General features: G+C 42.2%; 1 protein-coding gene and 2 pseudogenes across 1 annotated transcript; 1 reads left to right on the top strand and 2 right to left on the bottom strand.

Moving 5' to 3' along the window:
• Window positions 1–8261: 8261 nt before the first annotated feature.
• Window positions 8262–9840, bottom strand: LOC123083681 (uveal autoantigen with coiled-coil domains and ankyrin repeats-like). The gene is made up of 4 exons (XM_044505648.1): window positions 9273–9840; window positions 8841–9137; window positions 8713–8763; window positions 8262–8459 (listed from the first exon to the last, which is right to left on the bottom strand). Exons 1-3 carry the CDS (start codon window positions 9541–9543, stop codon window positions 8735–8737), a joined length of 597 nt encoding a protein of 198 aa, XP_044361583.1. The 5' UTR covers window positions 9544–9840; the 3' UTR covers window positions 8262–8459; window positions 8713–8734.
• A 4077-nt stretch (window positions 9841–13917) lies between these two features.
• Window positions 13918–15514, top strand: LOC123083682 (uncharacterized; annotated as a pseudogene).
• A 1683-nt stretch (window positions 15515–17197) lies between these two features.
• LOC123083683 (2-oxoglutarate-dependent dioxygenase 11-like) lies at window positions 17198–17799 on the bottom strand (annotated as a pseudogene).
• Between the last annotated feature and the right edge of the window lie 929 nt (window positions 17800–18728).

The raw sequence follows: 18728 nt of genomic DNA on the forward strand, positions 1-18728 counted from the left end.
CCGAGCCCGCCGAGTGAAGCGTTGCGCAGGCGAACTTGCGGCGGCGGCAATCTGTTTTTTGTAATGCCAGACTACGTCCGATCGCCGGATTTGCGGCGTCTTTTGAGAGCGGGAACGACCAAGTTTAAATTTCCCGCATCCTGGGGCCAGCGCGTCGGGGCGTGACTGGGAGCTAGGTCGCCCCCAGAGGCCGAACTAGCGCCGGCACGCCCCCAGGCCGCTCTATTTAGGCGCCCTGGGGGGCCGAACGGCTGGAGATGCCCTGACGTTGCAGCCTCACGGGCCCTTCTGCAGGTATGCTAGCTCCTTCTCTCCTCTTCTTTCATACTGATGCAATTCTCTCATACTGATGCAAAAGGAGAGGTGCAAATCTGAAGATTATTCAATGAGGTATAATTGTTAAATTTGCCTATTTTGGCCCTTCTGCAGGCAAGAGTTATGTCCAGATGAGCTAACGCTTTACTATCCAAACCTTCTGAAGGTCATTGGCTCTGATTCTTTGGAAAAAAGGTTGAGAGCTATACACAACAACGCTAAAGATGGATTCCACGCAGGATTGCTGGGTCAAACACAGTCAAAATCGAACGGGCCACACGAGCCGTTGACCAGATCAGAGGCCATCGAACGGGCAGAACGATGCGAAATCGAGGGAGCCCTCTAATGGGCGGGTCGGCCAGCCTCCTTATATGTTAGAATGCGTCAATTTTAAAATATCCATGACTTTTTATTTAAAAAATCGTTCATCGATTCACAAAATGTTCATGATTAAAAACTAAAACGTTGTGTCTACAACAAAAGTATTGATGAATTCAAAAATGTTCGTCACAAAAAAATGTTTCTGAGTTTCAAAAGTTTTTCACAAATTTCAAGAAATATTTGCCTACGCAAAAAAGTAAACTTGTTGATGAGTTCAAAAAAACATGTACGCAGTTTCAAAAAATATTCTCTAACTTGTAAAAAGTTCATGAATTTAGAAAACGTTCGCAACTTCAAAAATGTGGTGAACATTTTGGGAGTGCATCTCCTCACATATATAGGGAGTGCAACTTAGAAAATTCCTAAAAGAATGTTCGCAACATGTACAAAAGACCAAATATATAGGGCATGCATCTCCTCACATATCGCGCGCGCGCGCGCACACACACACACACTTGGTATTCATGAATTGATTTTTTCTATGTTCATCAATTCAAAAAAATGCACATGATTCAAAAGTAAAAGTTTCAGTATACAAAAAATGTCCTTGAATTTATGACAATATTCAAGAAAATGCTTGGGATTTAGAAAAATATATTTCGTAAATTTTGAAAAAATGTTCATTGATTCAAAAAATATTGATGAATTCAAAAAAAATTCATCACAAACTGTTTCTTAATTTCAAAATGTATTCACGAATTAAACAAAAGTGTTCGCCTATGCAAAAAAAACTTGTTGATGAGTTCCAAAAAACATGTACGCCATTTCAAAAAGTATTCACGAATTTGTTAAAATTTCATGAATTAAGAAAAATTTCGCAACTTCAAAAATATGGTGAATATTTTTCCAATTCTATAAACAAATTTGAAATTCGAAAAATGTTCAGCCCAAATTTAAAAAATGTTGACTGATTTGAAAAAAATCATGAATTAAAAAATATTCGAAATTTCTGTATGCAGTGGGCTCAGGGAGGGGAGGGGGGTATGCACCATGTTGCTCGTGCCAAATAGGAGACTGCCAAAAAAGTGAACACGTACAAAAAACCAAAACACATAGAAGACAGCTGGGCCGTAGCTATAAAACAAAAGAAACAGGCCCGTACAGCCCAAAAAAAGACTGTGAATACCTAATTATGCTACTGACGGTGCTTAAATAACCGAGAACAATGCATGTCTCAGCTACCACACATCTCGGATCCTCGGTTCTCAGCTAACACGCTTCTTCAATCAATTACAACTATCTTTTTACAAATTAAGAAAGTTCGACTCAGATAATAAAACTACATAAAAACATATAATCATGTCTTCTTCTGAATAAAATATTGTAGTACACAACAGATTCAATTATTGTGACCGCTATAAATATTTATCTTCTAGTGCAAATATTTATATCCCTAGTTATTATGACGGCTATCTATATTTATCTTCTAGAGCAGATACTTATATCCAGAAGACATACATTTGCAAGTGTTTCTTGGTGCCAAAACCTACGTTAAGCTAAAATAAGTAGACACAAGCTTCTATTAATAGTCCAAAGAGGCCAAGTATGCATGCTTAAACAATACACCATGTCTATTTAGTCACATGTGAGCTCTTCTTGATCATGAAAGGTACCAGGTACCACAAAAATAGTTCAGCACCATCCAAATTGAATAAAGACCGAATAAATTGGCAATGAATCCTAATGCAATGATTGGAATAAGAATAAGACAAAAAAAGAGAAGCAACATAATAAACAGAGAAAGATTAAACGGACAGGTGATATAATGTCTGCCTCTTCTCGGAAAATCTAATGGCAACTCTATCAATTTCAAGTACTCTTATTGTAGATAACATCAGCATAAAACTTATGTATATCTATTGATTCAAGGCTATGGATTTCTTTCTTGAAAAGGAACGCAATTTATATATGAAAGGTAGCAGCTTTCATCGAAAAAGATTCTTGCTCCTGACACATAATTTCTTTACCGGTTTCTCAGCTATGAAGAAGAAAATGATTTCTTCCTCGCGGACAGAACTAATGGGCACCAAGAGCATTTGCACATTTCAATTCACTTGATGCTTTAACAAAGTGCCTCCTCTGCCCGAACAACTGAACACAAATGCGTCCTCTCATAGCCATGGCGGTGAACCTGCAGAGCAAACGCATGCAATGACTGAAATGAATGGGATGCTTTGCTCGGTTCTTCGAGGCCCATGCATACTATAACAGATTAATACCTGTGTCCGTCCTCCAAACAGGGCACGGCCGGCACGGTCTCCTCCAATCAGTGCAACGGACCACATCCTGCTTTGTTCGGCGGCGTCTGCGGCGTCCGTGGGGATCCGTGGCCATTTCTTTTAATGATCAAACATGACTCTTGCATAAGTGATATCAGTATCTGATTAAGATGATTTTTTAAGGCACCAAAACAAGAACTGGGTGAAGACAATAATAATAGATATTAGTATCCGACTAAGATGATCTAGCTAAATACCTGTGGGTTGCCACAGAATAACTCCTCTTGACATGCACGTCAATTGCCTCCCTTTAATAGCCTCAAATGCATAAGTTTACAACTACGAGTCGTGCACGGGAACAAGATGTACACAAACATATATTCATTTCATTGATCAAAATAGATTTATAATAACTAATTTCATTTTTCAAAATAGACCAGCAATCCTAGAAGAAGAAAAGTAATATACAACATATATTGTAACTCCGCACTACAGCCACCGGCTACATCACCCATGCGGCTTCACCTTCGACAACTAATAAAACGGGAAATTTCTAATATCATCCACCTTGAATAATATAATAACATCCACTTTCATTTTATTTTTATCTTGGAGCCTCATGGTCACATGTTCTAGGAAATTTTAATTTCAGACAGCAATGATATCTACCAGCAATAAGATTTCTAGATGCCCAGAAATGCAGTATATTTCTATGTATGGAAATATTTTTCAGTAATAATGCATAGGGAAAAGATATAATCATTTTTCTGACCTCAACCTCGACAAGCACAACTGCATCAAGATGCCCACTATTGACACAATATCTCCAGCGCCCTTGCTCAGTCCCGGCCTCTTTGTGTACAGCAAAAGCAAGAACATAGCAACAAGACTGCTTGGACGCTATTGCTCCACTTGACTTTGTAGATTGCTTCCTCAGATGAAGTTTTAATTACCTCTAGTCCTGAAATAAAAGAATGAAAATAATTTAAAGCCTCAATGAAATGATGAGGGACTAACAAAAACTTCACTCATTTTTTCGAGGGAAAACTTCACTCATTTTGTTATACCTTCAAATTAAGGGAGTAAGAAAGTCCCTCAATGCGCAGTTGCAAAAAGAGTGGAAACATAACAAAGTAAAATAAACCTGACAATCGTCTAAAAGGGTCATTTACACTTTTTTTGTCTTATTTTTTCCTCATTTGAAAGGGACATCACATTGTTTTTGTGTAAGTGCTTTACATAAGAATATAAGAAGACATGAATCAGTTTCATTCTTGGAGAAGTGCAGACTATATGAATGTAACGCCATACAGAGGCATGTTTCATGTGTGGCAGAGGCAGAGGTAAGGCTAAAGATCAGGAGAACACTAATAGAACCTTACCTCTGCCACACATGAAACATAGATAGGAATTAACATGCATGAACACTAATAGAACCTTACCTCTGCCACACATGAACCTTACCTCTGCTAAATACATGAAAGTTGTGGTCATTTCTCCCACATAGATAGGAAATTCAGACCGAATTTCCTTGACTTTCTCATCAACTTTTTTCTGCATTTGTGGAGGTAGAGTTTTCCTCTCGGGTAAAATACACGTTCCAGACAGAGGCGACGAATCACCTTGGCTCCGCTGTAGGCAAACACAAGCATCAGCAAGAAAGTTTCAACCTCATATGTATGGCTTACTTTAGATAACAGGAAAACAAGCATTTGTGTGTCTTTTCACAAAGTGCCTAGAGGCCATATCACGCATCAAAACTACTTGGGGCCAATTAAAATTAACATGCAAAGCTCAAGAACAGGGTCACCAAGGCAGCAATATTATGCAATGAATAAAGCACTAGAACGAAAACTAATTAGACCAACGGAGGAGTCACATACCAACGAACAAATCCCCGAAACAGTTTGGTGAATGGGGCTTTGCACAAGGAGATCGAAAAATGCAGCAAAATGAGCAAGAACACGGGTTTGAACTGTGGGGGAATTTTTTCTGGAGGTAGACGAAGGAGATGGGTGCTAGAATAAGTGGAGGGGCGCACGTAGGACCCACGAGCCTGCCAGGCGCGCCCAGGGGGTGGGCGCGCCTTCTGGGCTCGTGACCCACTGGTGCATCCCCCTGACATGTTTTATATCTCAGAAATTCTTAAATATTCCAGAAAAAATCATACTTGAATTTCAGGGCATTTGGAGAACTTTTATTTTCAGGTCATTTTTTTATTGGACGGATAATACAGAAAACAGGAAAACAGTGATATTTTTATTATCTTTCTTCTAAATAACAAAAAGTAAAAGTTGGAAACATAAAGTTGTGACTTCTAAATTCATCCGTCTCATGTTCATCAAAAGAAATCCATCAACGAGGTTGATCAAGTCTCCTTGACGAACTTTTTTCGAATCACATAAAACCGGAGAATTTTCGAAAAATCACTAGGTTACCTCAACGGGGATATGCATATCCCCAACAATAAGTATATCATATCTCCTTGACAGTAGGTATGGGGAATTCAAAGCCTCCAATAATAATGGATGAAGATTTTTCAATAGAATTAATGCAATGAACTCGATATTGTTTCTTCGAAAAGTGCACCGTGTGCTCATTACCATTGACATGGAAAGTGACATTGCCTTTGTTGCAATCAATAACAGCCCCTACAGTGTTTAAAAAGGGTCTTCCAAGGATGACTGCCATGGCATCATCCTCGGGAATATCAAGAACAACAAAGTCTGTTAAGATAGTAACGTTCGCAACCACAACAAGCACATCCTCGCAAATGCCGATAGGTAAAGCAGTTGATTTGTCGGCCATTTGCAAAGAAATTTCAGTAGGTGTTAACTTATCCAATTCAAGTCTACGATATAAAGAGAGAGGCATAACACTAACACCGGCTCCAAGATCACATAAAGCAGTTCTAACATAATTTCCTTTAATGGAGCAAGGTATAGTGGGCACCCCAGGATCACCTAGTTTCTTAGGAGTCTCACCCTTAAAAGTGTAATTAGCAAGCATGGTGGAAATCTCAATATCAGGTATCTTTCTTTTATTAGTCACAATATCTTTCATGTATTTAGCATAAGGAGACTTTTTAAGCATATCAGTCAAACGCATTTGTAAAAAGATAGGTCTAATCATTTCAACAAAGCGCTCAAATTCCTCATCATCCTTTTTCTTGGATGGTTTGGGAGGGAAGGGCATGGGTTTCTGAACCCATTGTTCTCTTTCTTTACCATGCTTCCTAGCAACAAAATCACTCTTATCATATCTTTTATTCTTAGGTTGTGGGTTATCAAGATCAACAGAAGGTTCAATCTCCACATCATTATCATTACTAGGTTGAGCATCAACATGAACATCATTATTAATAGTGTCACTAGGTTCATGTTCATCACCAGATTGTGTCTCAGCGTCAGAAATAGATATGTCATTTGGGTTCTCAGGTGTAACAGCAACAGGTTTACTAGCATGCAAGTTCCTATCATCTTTTTTTCTTCCTATTACCAGGATGACTAGGTGCATCGGCATTATTTTCTGAGAATCTTGCTCAATTCTCTTAGGACGGCCCTCAGGATACAAAGGTTCCTGAGTCATTTTACCACCTCTAGTAACAAATCTAACAGAATTATCATTCAATTCATTAAGCAAGTCATTTTGAGCCTTAAGTACTTGTTCTACTTGAGTAGTGACCATAGAAACATATTACCACCAACAAGTATGATGATGATGATGCATGACAGATTACCACCAACAAGTATTGCTAATGATGTGGTAGAAAAAAAACTATATTTGCTAGCCAATGTAAAAAACAAATAAGTAAGATGTCTACTTGTCATTGGATCAATGTCAGAAATGGATTATTTCTTTTGATTATGAACTTAGCACATTGTGAAATACGAAAATGTGTAGATTGTGAAGTTCAAAGAATGGCTGAAGATCATTAATTATGGACAGGCTCACATACTTTCATGTTGATTGCTTTTTACAGAGATAGCAGCTTAGATGAGAGAGATGCTGATCGTGGGTGGACCAATGAAGAATAAGAAAAAAGAAGAAGGGTGATTTAATTGTATAAAAGGTAAACAATGTTACCTGATGTGCATGAGGGTCCTAAAGGTATGTTATTGAACCATAAATATGTTGCAATGCATAGAAAAATAATTAAAATATATGAAAGATAATGGTTGAAAGCACAATTCTTATTTAATAATGTGGGTCATAAAACATCACTTGTGTATTTTCCCTTGCATTTTTTAGTTGTTTTCCCTTATATTTTCATAATGTATTTCCCGTTGCAATGCACGGGCAATTTTCCTAGTGATATATAACGTCCGAGTTTCTTTCATATACCCAACAAATGTATCCATTGTGTGTTGAGACATGGACTCGCATTTGGAAGTAAAAAAAAGATTGTTTCTTATTTTCCTTAGAGAAAAATACTGGTTCTTTTGTGTTCTTCATTATTTCAATTGCATCTATTTTGCAGAAAAACTTCCAATCTATTCATCTTCGATCATGGCAGTACAACGAATACCAGAAATAAAAATTACATCCAGATTCGTAGACCACCTAGCGACGACTACAAGCACCGAAGCGAGCCGAAGGCGCGCCGCCATCATCGCCCCTCCATTGCCGGAGCCGGGCACAACTTATTGTAGTAGACAGTCGGGAAGTCGTCGTGCTAAGGCCCCATAGGACCAGCACCCCAGAACAGCAACCGTTGCCGATGAAAAATAACGTAGATCGGAAGGATCCAAACCGAAGACACACGAACGTAGACGAACAACGACGAGATCCGAGCAAATCCACCAAAGATAGATCTGCCGGAGACACACCTCCACACGCCCACCAACGATGCTAGACGCACCGCCGGAACGGGGGCTAGGCGGCGAGACCTTTATTCCATCTTCAGGGAGCCGCCGCCGTCTCGCCTTCCTGAGTAGGACACAAACCCTAACAAGATTGAAAAAAACGACTAAAAACGGAGCCCTCCCGCCGGCCTTGCAAGGATCCACCGCGCCTCCATGGCCCTAGGGCCACCGGAGACGAGGCGGACCTGCGCCGGCGCCGGCGAGAGGCACAAACCCTAACTTTCTTTCTTGGAGGAGGAGGAGGAGCAGGGTTTGATGCAGTACGTACAACAAAATAATTATTTCAATTGCATCTATCTATTTCTTTTGAGCTTCTCTTTTTCTTTTGAGATCTAGAATAGAAAAGTCTACTCACATTTTAGTCCCCTGAAGATATATATTGCTAACATCTTCACATCATTAAACATCGGTCAATGCAAAAGCTAACTGAAAAAACAAATAAGTAGAGAACGCTTGTTGCCACAGAAATCTGAATACACATGGTCATATTTGCCGGTAAGCGTCCCTGGTTGCAATTCAGAATAAGCAGTGCGGGTAAGGAACTAAAGCACGTAGGGAGATAAAACATGAGATAACAAATACGGCAGGAACCAAGTGTTTTTGAGGTTATATGTGGCTTTCTCGCCGGTCGGAACCTTATTTTCCATGAAAGGCAATATCCATCATAATTTCCACACGCCTACAAGAATGAACCAATAACTCAATCAGTCAATCACGATGTATCTCAAGCAAACAGCTTGGCACAAAAAGAGCTTTGTGTGCTAGCCAAGCAAAACAGCCACAACGAAGCAATATCCAAGAACCAAAACATACAAACCACGTAATCCCCTATTCCCAGGATGACATGACATGGAAGTGGGAGGGATCAATTAAATGAACATATATTCAGAAGAAAAATATACGTACAGATCAACATGAGTTCTGTGGTGTACCTTGACTCCTTCGAGACGTCCACTACTTGGAGAGGTCCAGGTTTTGCTCGACTGCAAAGAAGACAAAATTGATCGCATCACTCGGAATTCTTGAGTTCAAAAGAAGACACTCGACGGAGAGGAATTACCATCAAGCATGTCGGACATCTCTTTGGTAGTGTCCTTCAAGTACTTGGTAGTGTCCTTCAATTCTCTTATTTTCTTCGCCCACTCGGCCATCTTCTTCTTGAGTTTCGAGTTCTCCTCTTCAAGTTTGCCATTCTTCTCCCTCGCATCAGCAAGTGCCTTGTCCTTGTCTTCGAGCGCCTTCGCCCACTCGGCCATCTTCTTCTTGAGTTTCGAGTTCTCCTCTTCAAGTTTGCCATTCTTCTCCCTCGCATCAGCAAGTGCCTTGTCCTTGTCTTCGAGCGCCTTCTTCGTAGTATCTAAAGAAACAACATTGTTGAGTCGCGCTTGGAGTCGACGATTCTCACCACGCACTTCTATTCGAGTGGAGTCACTCGGTTCAAAGATGAAAGAAAAGAATTGATGGTTCATTCGGTTGACAAAAACAAATATACCTCCTTGAGTCCTCAGCTCAGCCTGGGCTTTCTCCAAGTCCAGCTGAAGCTGGTTGATCAGACGAAGGTCCGCAGGGTTGACATCTCGGTGAGGCTCATCCCCACCGCCATCGCCATATTTGTCCTCGCTGCCTTCGGTGTGGTCCGCGTGTACGCTCCCACCTTCACTGTTCTCTCCATCATGGGATTGCGTGAACGAACGTTGTTCATCTTCAGCACATATATAGAATGAAGTGACAGATGTATATGTACAAGAACATATAGGACGCATGAGTTACCTCCTCTTTGGGCCGCGTTGGCGCTTGTATCGATTGGGCCACCTGCCGTGCGCCTCCTCGGCGGGAAATGGCTCTCCGACCAACACAGAGTCGCTGTCGCCGACGGCCTTGGGTGCGGGCTGCTGCGCCTGCGCTTTTTTCGATCTCTTCCTCTTCACCGGCGACTTGACGACGGGCGTTTGCTTGCGGTTGCGGGTCGAGGCCCAAAGTGGTTGTTCCGTGGCCATAGCAGCGGCCGGCGGTAGGCCCTCCATGTCCATGGCTAGTTCAACGTCCAGCTCGCAGCTCCCTGGATGGCAAGGAGATCGTGGAGATGGATCTGAATTGTGGGGGGTTTTAAAAGGAGGAGATTGCGGGGGAGATCGTTTGAATTTTGATGATGATTTTCCGGACGATCAGTTTTGGTTGGCCGATCAATCCGGAACCGCGTTGTTGGAGCTGTCTTTGCTCATGGATCGATTCCTTCCATTTTAATTTTGATTTACTTACGTGGTAAGTATATTCCAGTTCCCTTCCTTAAATTGCTTATTACGTCCCCATGCCATCATATAGTACAATATATATTTTTTTTGCGGAAAAAACTTCCAATCTATTCATCTTCAATCATGGTAGTACAACGAAAACTAGAAATAATAAAAATTACATCCAGATCCGTAGACCACCTAGCGATGACTACAAGCACTGAAGCGAGCCGAAGGCGCGCCGCTGTCATCGCCCCTCCCTTGCCGGAGCCGGGCAAACCTTGTTGTAGTAGACAGTCGGGAAGTCGTCGTGCTAAGGCCCCGTAGAACCAACGCACCAGAACAGCAACCGCCGTGGATGAAGAGTGTAGATCAAAAGGATCCAACCTGAAAACACACGAACGAAGACGAACGACGAACAGATCCGAGCAAATCCACCAAAGACAGATCCGCCGGAGACACAACTCTACACGCCCACCGACAATGCAAGACGAACCACCGGAACGGGGGCTAGGCGGAGAGACCTTTATTCCATCTTCAGGGAGCCGCCACCGTCTCGCCTTCCTGAGCAGGACACAAACCCTAACAAAGCTCGAAAAAAGATCTAAAAACGGAGCCCTCCCACCGGCAAGGACCGAGATCTACTCCGCCTCCATGACCATACGGGCACCGGAGACGGGATAGACCGGCGCCGGCGCCGGTGGGAGGCAGAAAGCTAGGGTTCTTGGAGGCGGCGGCTAGGTGCGCGTCCCGTGTTTCCATGATTACCATCAGATTTGGAATACGTGATTGATTGATTGATTTTCTTTCTTTTTTCAGTGTATGCACGCGGTTAATTTCCCCTTTTCCAAGGTATATATATGTGATTGATTTCCATTTACCGAGTGAAGTCTGAAATAAACCTTGTTTTCGTATGATCCACCTCCATATCCAGGTCGTTAGAGCCCTTGAGGTCTTCCCAAACAGGGATGGCGGATGTGGAGTGGGGCGAGACCTGAAACGCTGAGTCAGCTTCCCTCCCCCTCGCACTCTTTGCCCCCTAGTCTCCCTTTCTCTCTCTTGATGCATCGACTTCTTCTCTGTGGCGGCCATGGCGAAGAACGTATGATTGTGGCGACCTCTGATGAGCACTCCGACAGAAAAGAACAAGCATACATTCTTCTTCCGTGATGGTCATCATTCGGTGTTTCCCCCCTCTTCGGGCGCTATGTTTAGGGTTCAACAGGGGGAGGGGTCAAGTAGGATTTTTGGGAGGGGGGGGCGGATTTATGCCATGGTACAATAGTTCGATTTTTTGCTATGCACCAATTTCTTATACTTTGCTTCTAGTGTAGGATTTTCTCGTTGAAATCATGGAACCGACAGAGTTGTTGATTTTCATATTTGACTTTGGTGGCTAGTTCATACAAATTGCTCCACCTCTTGATTATGTGTGTGTGTGAGGGGGGGAGACTGGATTGTCGGAGATTGAGCGGACAAGATCTCATTACATGAGTTGAAAAGATGTAACAAGACGGCGCCAGAAAAGGTGTTTCGGGGGGCTCTTTAGGGGGTTTCCCCATATTTGAGAATTTATATAAGTGGAAATAGGTCAGGCGGAGCCACATGGGGCCCACAAGGTAGCAGGGCGCGCCATGTTGCCTTGCCATCTTCTCGTTTCATGTCTGGTCTCCTCCCAAAACTTCTAGGGTGTCTTATGTTCAGAAAAAAATTGTCAAAAAGTTTCATATCGTTTGGACTCTGTTTGGTACTGATTTTATGAAAAACCAAAAAGGCAGAAAACAGCAGCCGCCACTAGGCGCTAGGTTAATGCATATAAAGTATTTAAGATTGATAATATAATAGCATGAAACAATAAAAATTATAGATACAATGGAGACATATCACACCGCCGCTGCATGCTGCTATGCTCCGGCCGCTCGATCCTGCCCACTAGGATCCGCTCCTATGGCAAGATGCGCTTAACCGCAGTCCACTGAGAATCTCGAGGTGCATGAAGAAACTGATAGACATGGTTGACAGCATAAGAGACATCAGGACGGGTGATGGTCAAGTACTGCAAGACATCAACAATACTGTCATACTCAGTAGCCTCATCAGCGGAGAGAAGAGAACCATCGAGAGTAGAGAGTCTGTCAGTAGAGGACATAGGTGTAGTAGCCGCCTTGCACTGTAGCATACCAGCCCGTCGAAGAATATCATGAGAGTACTTCTGTTGAGTAAGTGTCAAGCCAGAACCAGATCTGGGGCGAGGCCTAGCCAGTCGCCAACACCACACACCAGGGCCCCGCCCAGCCCAACCCTCCGCAACCCACCATACAAGCACTCGAGCTCGGTCAGGCTCCGTGTGCCATAGACTAGCACCACGCCATCGCCCAAACCGCTGCCTTGAGTTGAGCGTGGAAGAGAGAGCCCGGCAGCACGCGCCGGTGGCGGTGAGGGCCTGAGGGGAGGAGGTTAGATGAGATTGCCTTGCCCCAGTGGCTAGGGTTAGCCCCCCTCGGTCACTCGGAGGAGAGACGTGATGGGGTTCGCTGGTCTCTCAAGATGCCACTGTTGGCCATCAGCTGCCCCTTGTCTCACCATATTTTTATGGACACCAATGCAAACATAAGTTTGTATGTGACAGGCAGCTTATTTCGTTCCAAAATTAAAAAATGATGAACAATTGCAAGAAACGTGAACAATGAAACTTTCAAGTCACAGCGTCTGTTATTCTCATTGGTTGTGTCCAAACTCAGTGCTCTAGCTCTTAGAGTCTTACTTAGTATATACACCTGAAAACAATATACCACTCTTAAAACCAGCCGACTAAATTAAGCTAGTAATCCTACCATGGATTTGCAAAGTTAAAAATATCATGAAGGAATGCTGGAGAACGATGAGGGTAGTAGTAACAAAAATTGATGATACTTAATTGGTGGTGCCATTTTGTACCATCAAGTATGGGTAGGGATGCGGTGGCTCATTTAGTGTTTTTCAGTCATCCGGCCCCAGCCCATTGAACACTTATCAGGGACAGTTTGAGGTGGGTGGGTGTTATCTTAATTAGATGGTCCGCATTCAGATATATACATGCGATATTACTGAACAATTTGAAGGTTTTTTGATTCGCATGATTCTCAAGACACAAAAATAGAGTGCCATGTCCTCTTGTATTTTGTAGAAAGAAAGAAAGAAAAACCGGAATTTAGATGGAAGAGTGTTTGATAGCACATGAAAACACGGGAATTCTACTAAAATCTTTGAGTGGATGAAAATTTTCTTTCAAAATGAAAATAAATCCCAAAAATTTCCATCCTCTAAATAAAAGATCAAAGTTCTTAGGAATCAACTGCTCAAAAAGAAAAACCTATGGAATTCCATTGAATCAAAGGAACCCTGAAGGTCGACGAGTATTAGTTATGGTCTTTGATGCGGAGGTGAGCGGGTGATATTTATGGACTTAATTATTAGTTGCTCGATGAGCAATCGGATCTGAGCTTTATCTCGTGTATATTGTTCACACTGTTTGGGTCGTTGGCACATTGATTAATAATTAAAGCTCTCAGAGTGCATATAAATATGCATGCATCGACCACTTAGTGATGTCATGCCTGATGGCGTCATCAATACAATATAGTAATGTACGTGCACCAGTGTCATTTCCAGTCATAATGTACTGCTCCCTCTGTTTCATATTAGTTTTCACTGAAACGGATGCATCTAGACGTATTTCAGTGCTAGATACATCCATTTAAACGACAACTAATATAAAATAGAAAAAGTATTAGAAACGTACGAGCGTGATTCATGAGTGCACATGCTTAGTCGGTGATTAAATTTGAGAAGCACGTATCAACCACTTGTGTTGAACATCTATAAATAGGCTCTTTCCCATCCATCCATGGTACCAAGTTACAACTACTACACACGCACACAACACACACATAATCCTAGCTAATAAGCCACAATGTCGCCTCAGTCTTTCACCTTGGAGACCACCACCACGACGCCTGCTGCCAAGGGGGCAAACCCTTCCTACTTCCAATCCGCTCCAGCTGGCCATGAGATGATCCAGCACAAGGAGCTTCTTCTCCACTTGTACGCCTACCAGAACGTCCAGAAAAGCCCAGATGCTAACCAGGCAGTCATAGTTGAGTCAAAGCGCCCCAAGTGTTTCGGAATCCTCGCTGCTAATGACTGGACCGTGTACGATGGTCCTGGCCACAATGCAAACCTTGTCGCGCACGCTCAAGGTTTGCACCTCGGGGCTAGCATGGCCAAAGAGAACTGGTTCATATGTTTCAACATGGTCTTCGTCGATCAGAGGTGAATTATTATTTTTGTCTTGCTTAACTATCTCTCTTTGAAATTTTACCGCATTGATTAAGTTTGCACTGGAGCCATAATAGGGTTTATGCAATTCAAACACCGTAAAGAAAATACTTCATCTTGAAATCGCGTCAACTATGTCTATATACTTGGAATAGGTTTACAGGTTCTAGTTTCAAGGTGATGGGGGACTTTCAAGGCACTGCCCACAACGGTGAATGGGCAATCGTTGGTGGGACCGGAGAGGTTGTAATATGCACAAGGTGTCATCGCCTTCAAGAAGACCCAACAATCCGAGAGAAACGCTAGGATCGAGCTTCATGTTCGTGCTATGTGCCTCTCCTTCTTAAGACCTCTGGTGTGTTGCTAGGCCGCGCCTACCTAGCTACTCTAGTATGTCCATTCTCTAGCTTGTTTTAACAACACCCGAGTCCGACCAGCTTTCTCTAGGTGACGGGAGCGTCATCGCCAAGATCGGCCCTTGGGGTAAAATAAGTGCGGACTTACTCGACATCCCCACGACACCGCAACGTCTAGAGCGCATCACCATCCGCCACGGTGTTGTCATTGATTCACTTGCATTTTCCTTCATTGACAAAGCTGGTGAACCATATAACGTTGGCCCGTGGGGTGGCCCACGTGGGGATAACAAAGACACGGTGGGTTCATCCGTTTAACTGATATTTTTTTCATATGTAAGCACTTGTAATGTGATTCCTACATGCAATTCTATTAACTTGATGATCTCTTCTCTTGCATACAGATCGAGCTTGCCGCTTCAGAGATCGTTAAGGAAGTCTCTGGGACAGTTGGTGTCTTCGCAGAAGATAATGTCGAATATAATGCTATAGCATCCCTCACCATTACCACAAATGTCCGCACGTACGGTCCCTTCGGAGAAACACAGAGCACCACTTTCAGTGTTCCTGTGCAGGACAATAAGAACATCGTGGGTTTCTTTGTGTGCGCTGGTAAATACGTGGAGGCGCTCGGGGTTTACGTGCGTTCACCCGTTTCAACCTAGTACGTCCCTGGGTGTTGCGTCACACCCTGTATGTCTTCCATGTTTCTATGTTGTGGCAATAAGGAAGAAGTGTGGTATCTATTTGTGGTGTAATGTTATATTTTTGTAAGCTTGTTGGTTTACTTATCAGCACAATTATCTTATCAATCAATGCAAAATAATGTTTGTACCTTTTGCAGAGAAACTTTATCACGCTTACCATATTGTACTCTATTAGAAAATAAATAGTGATGCATGAATTGTTTATGACGAAAAAGAAGACTTTCATCAAGAAATACAAAATGAATAGAGTCCAAGGACCACAAAAATTGTGAAGATCATTGATATATTCGTTTTCACGAGTCTAACAAGTATCAAAACAAAATGGAATGGTGAAGATCACTTGTGTTCATGAAATTATCATGGAGATCTTTTCTACTATGTGTAGAATATATGAGCAATTTTCCATTAATGGGGTTAAGACTAAACTTCCTTACCCCACTTGTCATGCATGAATGGGCCATATGGACCTATGAGATTTCCGAAGGATTATGGTAAACAGTAAGTGGGCTAGGCCCAATAATAACACTACAAATTGTTCAATGTTTTGATAACTAGTACAGGACCCCTCATCGCATGCAGTTTGACAAACTTAGTAGTTGCACTGTTTCGAGCGACCGAATGCATGCAGTTTTTTTCTGGGACTCCTGGTTCATCACAAGACAAGAATCACTCGATCTTTGTCCATTGAGTATCACGATAGTTGGTGGTGAGTTCCACGGTCTTCGTGCACTGAAATTCTGGCAATAAAATTCAGAATCGCTCAATCTTCAAGTAGACGATGTTACTGTATGAAAGAATTCAGATAGATTTTCTTGAGCTCACCAAATAGTTGAACGAGTCTATTTTTCTCTAAAAACAGAAGATGAGATTTTTTTTTCACAAACAACAACAACATCCACGTAATCAAATGTATATATTACCCGCACAAAATTATGTAGATACTATCAAATACTTTTCCCAAACATTCTTTTGAACTCAAGACAAATACATACAAGTTAGAAAACACACACAATACAGCAGCACCAAACAATCTGGTTGTTAGCTAAGCATTGAATTGAAGAAGGCGATTATATTACAGATAAAACCCTCACTCACAGAACATAAACCATCTCTTAATTTATTATCCTTATATAGGCAATCCCTGATAAAACTCTGTAAATAAACGAATTAAAACTTTGAACTTTTATTTTTATTTCAGGGTCTTGATGAATCTCTTCACTTGACGTACGAATAACTAACATTCAAAGAGCCCAACTAAGAAGTTTTCAGTCGAGAAAAAGAAACGAAAGCCTTGGCCTTGATTTTCCCATATCTTGGTGGTCGGTTCATCCAGCAAACTAGGCGCCGGCTCCAGCACCGTTTCCGCATCCACAGCATAAAACCTGGCTAGTGAAAGCCTCTCCTTGTCGGCATTCGTCACCACCCTGTGAAGCGGGCTCCTAAAGATTCCGTTGGTCATTATCTGCAGGCATCAAATATTTATTTACATACAAAAGATATATAACATAGGGACATTCTAGGATTCAGAAAATATATATGATATACAACACTGTTGATTGTAGATATATTATTCAAGAGAGCAGGTGCTTAGTTAGCTTCATATATACCTCCATGCAGTCTGCTACGTTAATCACCAACGTACTCCCTCTGTTCCTAAATATAAGTCTTTTAAGAGATTTCATTATGGACTACATATAGAGCAAAATGAGTGAATCTACACATTAAAATATGTCTATATACATCCGTATGTAGTTTGTAGTGGAATCTCTAAAAAGACTTATATTTAGGAACAGAGGGAGTATAAGGCTTGGCTGGAACATTGTACCATTTCCCGCCTCTCTCAACTTGCAAGCACCGACGTCGTGGTCGACCAAAAGTACGGTAAGGAGACCACCATCAGTGTGAGGCCTCCTGCCCAAAACTAGGTCAGGTCTAGGACATGGAGGGTAGTAGTTGAATCTAGCAAACCCAATAGCCTTATTTGATATTTGGTTGACGAAGTAATCCTCATCAAGGTCGAGGAGCTTGGCTATTGATCGCAATATAAGGTCTCTTGTTCTCTTGGTTTTTCTATGCATACTCATGTAGCAAATCCCTGTATGTAGAAAGAATGACTCCAGAATTAATACACCTTACATTTTGAAACGGAGGATAAAGGAGTAGGTAATTAACCTGAATGATTCCGGGTGAGTGGGCCACTTGGCGAAATTCCTCTCGTCTTCTGGCTCCACTCTCAAATGCTCAGGCTCTGATCCTGGGTGGTCACTACTTTGTCATTTCCATAGCCTTCCATCTCAAAGTGCTTGCCGTTTATCAGGTTGCTGTATTTCTGCTTTTCTTCGGACGGTTGCCTGAAGAAGTCTCGCGACGCACTCATCATGGCATCCATAAGGGACTCCTCGATTCCATGGTTGGTTGCCTCTTGCCTGGACAAAAAACTCAGCAAAAATTGAATAATTTTAGCTAGAAACTAATTAAGGGTGCACACACTCACCAGGAAGAGGCCCCAGGTCTGTAGAGCCGCTCGGACCTTGTCGGCCTCGTCGGCTTCCGTCAGCCGGCTAAGATCGATCAGAGGGATGGGCTCCGGCATCTCATCAGCGACCAGCATCTCATCAACCATGTACTCTTGCACCGCGCGTTGTCCGCACCAGCGACATATCCGTCTCGTTAGACGTAGTCATATTCTGTTGTAGTCTTGGATACTTACCAAAGTTTCAAATAGAAGGCTCTATGCCACTTAATGGCAGCTCGTACAAAAAATTATGAAATGCTATAGCATCCATATTGTGCTTTTCAGCATAAATCAGAAGAAGAAAATGAGAAGAAAAAAAATAAGCATACAATCCGTCATCTATATAACATATATAAATATACTTGACAATTGACATTTAACAACTAACATCCATATATATTTGCAAAAATAACCGCATTTTTTTAAATGAAGAATAAAAGAAGCAGTACAGATTTACAATAGTATATGACCGTGCTAAGTGATTATTGCTTATTGATTCAGCACCGATTGCGGAAACTGTAGCCATGATGTACATCTCTAGCTATCAGTCTATTAGATCTGATATTTACATCTCTATTGGATTGGATTCTTGATGCAGCCACCAACAAAACAGTCTAGAACGCACGCTAGGTAGGAAATAGAAATGAGGAGCATAATTACCTGATGTGTTTTGCTTGCTCGATCTTTGTCGGAGACCAAGTGGAGGTCGATCTCGTTGACGGAAGTGGCAGCAGCGAGCTGTTGGAGGAGGACCTTGGGGCAGGAGGAGGCCGGCGGCGACCTGAGGTGAGGTGCTAAGTCCGCCGTCGCCGTCTGCAGCCA

This window comes from Triticum aestivum, chromosome 4A (genome assembly GCF_018294505.1).
Source record: "Triticum aestivum cultivar Chinese Spring chromosome 4A, IWGSC CS RefSeq v2.1, whole genome shotgun sequence".
NCBI classification, from domain to species: domain Eukaryota; kingdom Viridiplantae; phylum Streptophyta; class Magnoliopsida; order Poales; family Poaceae; genus Triticum; species Triticum aestivum.

What these genes read in the sequence shown, in the direction of transcription:
- LOC123083681 (XM_044505648.1), bottom strand. Translation starts at nt 9,543, where the DNA reads ATGCGTCCTATATGTTCTTGTACATATACATCTGTCACTTCATTCTAT. An exon ending in TGAGCTGAGGACTCAAGGAG is followed by an intron (nt 9,138 to 9,272) that starts GTATATTTGTTT and finishes TTGTTTCTTTAG; the next exon opens with ATACTACGAAGAAGGCGCTC. An exon ending in GATGTCCGACATGCTTGATG is followed by an intron (nt 8,764 to 8,840) that starts GTAATTCCTCTC and finishes TCTTCTTTGCAG; the next exon opens with TCGAGCAAAACCTGGACCTC.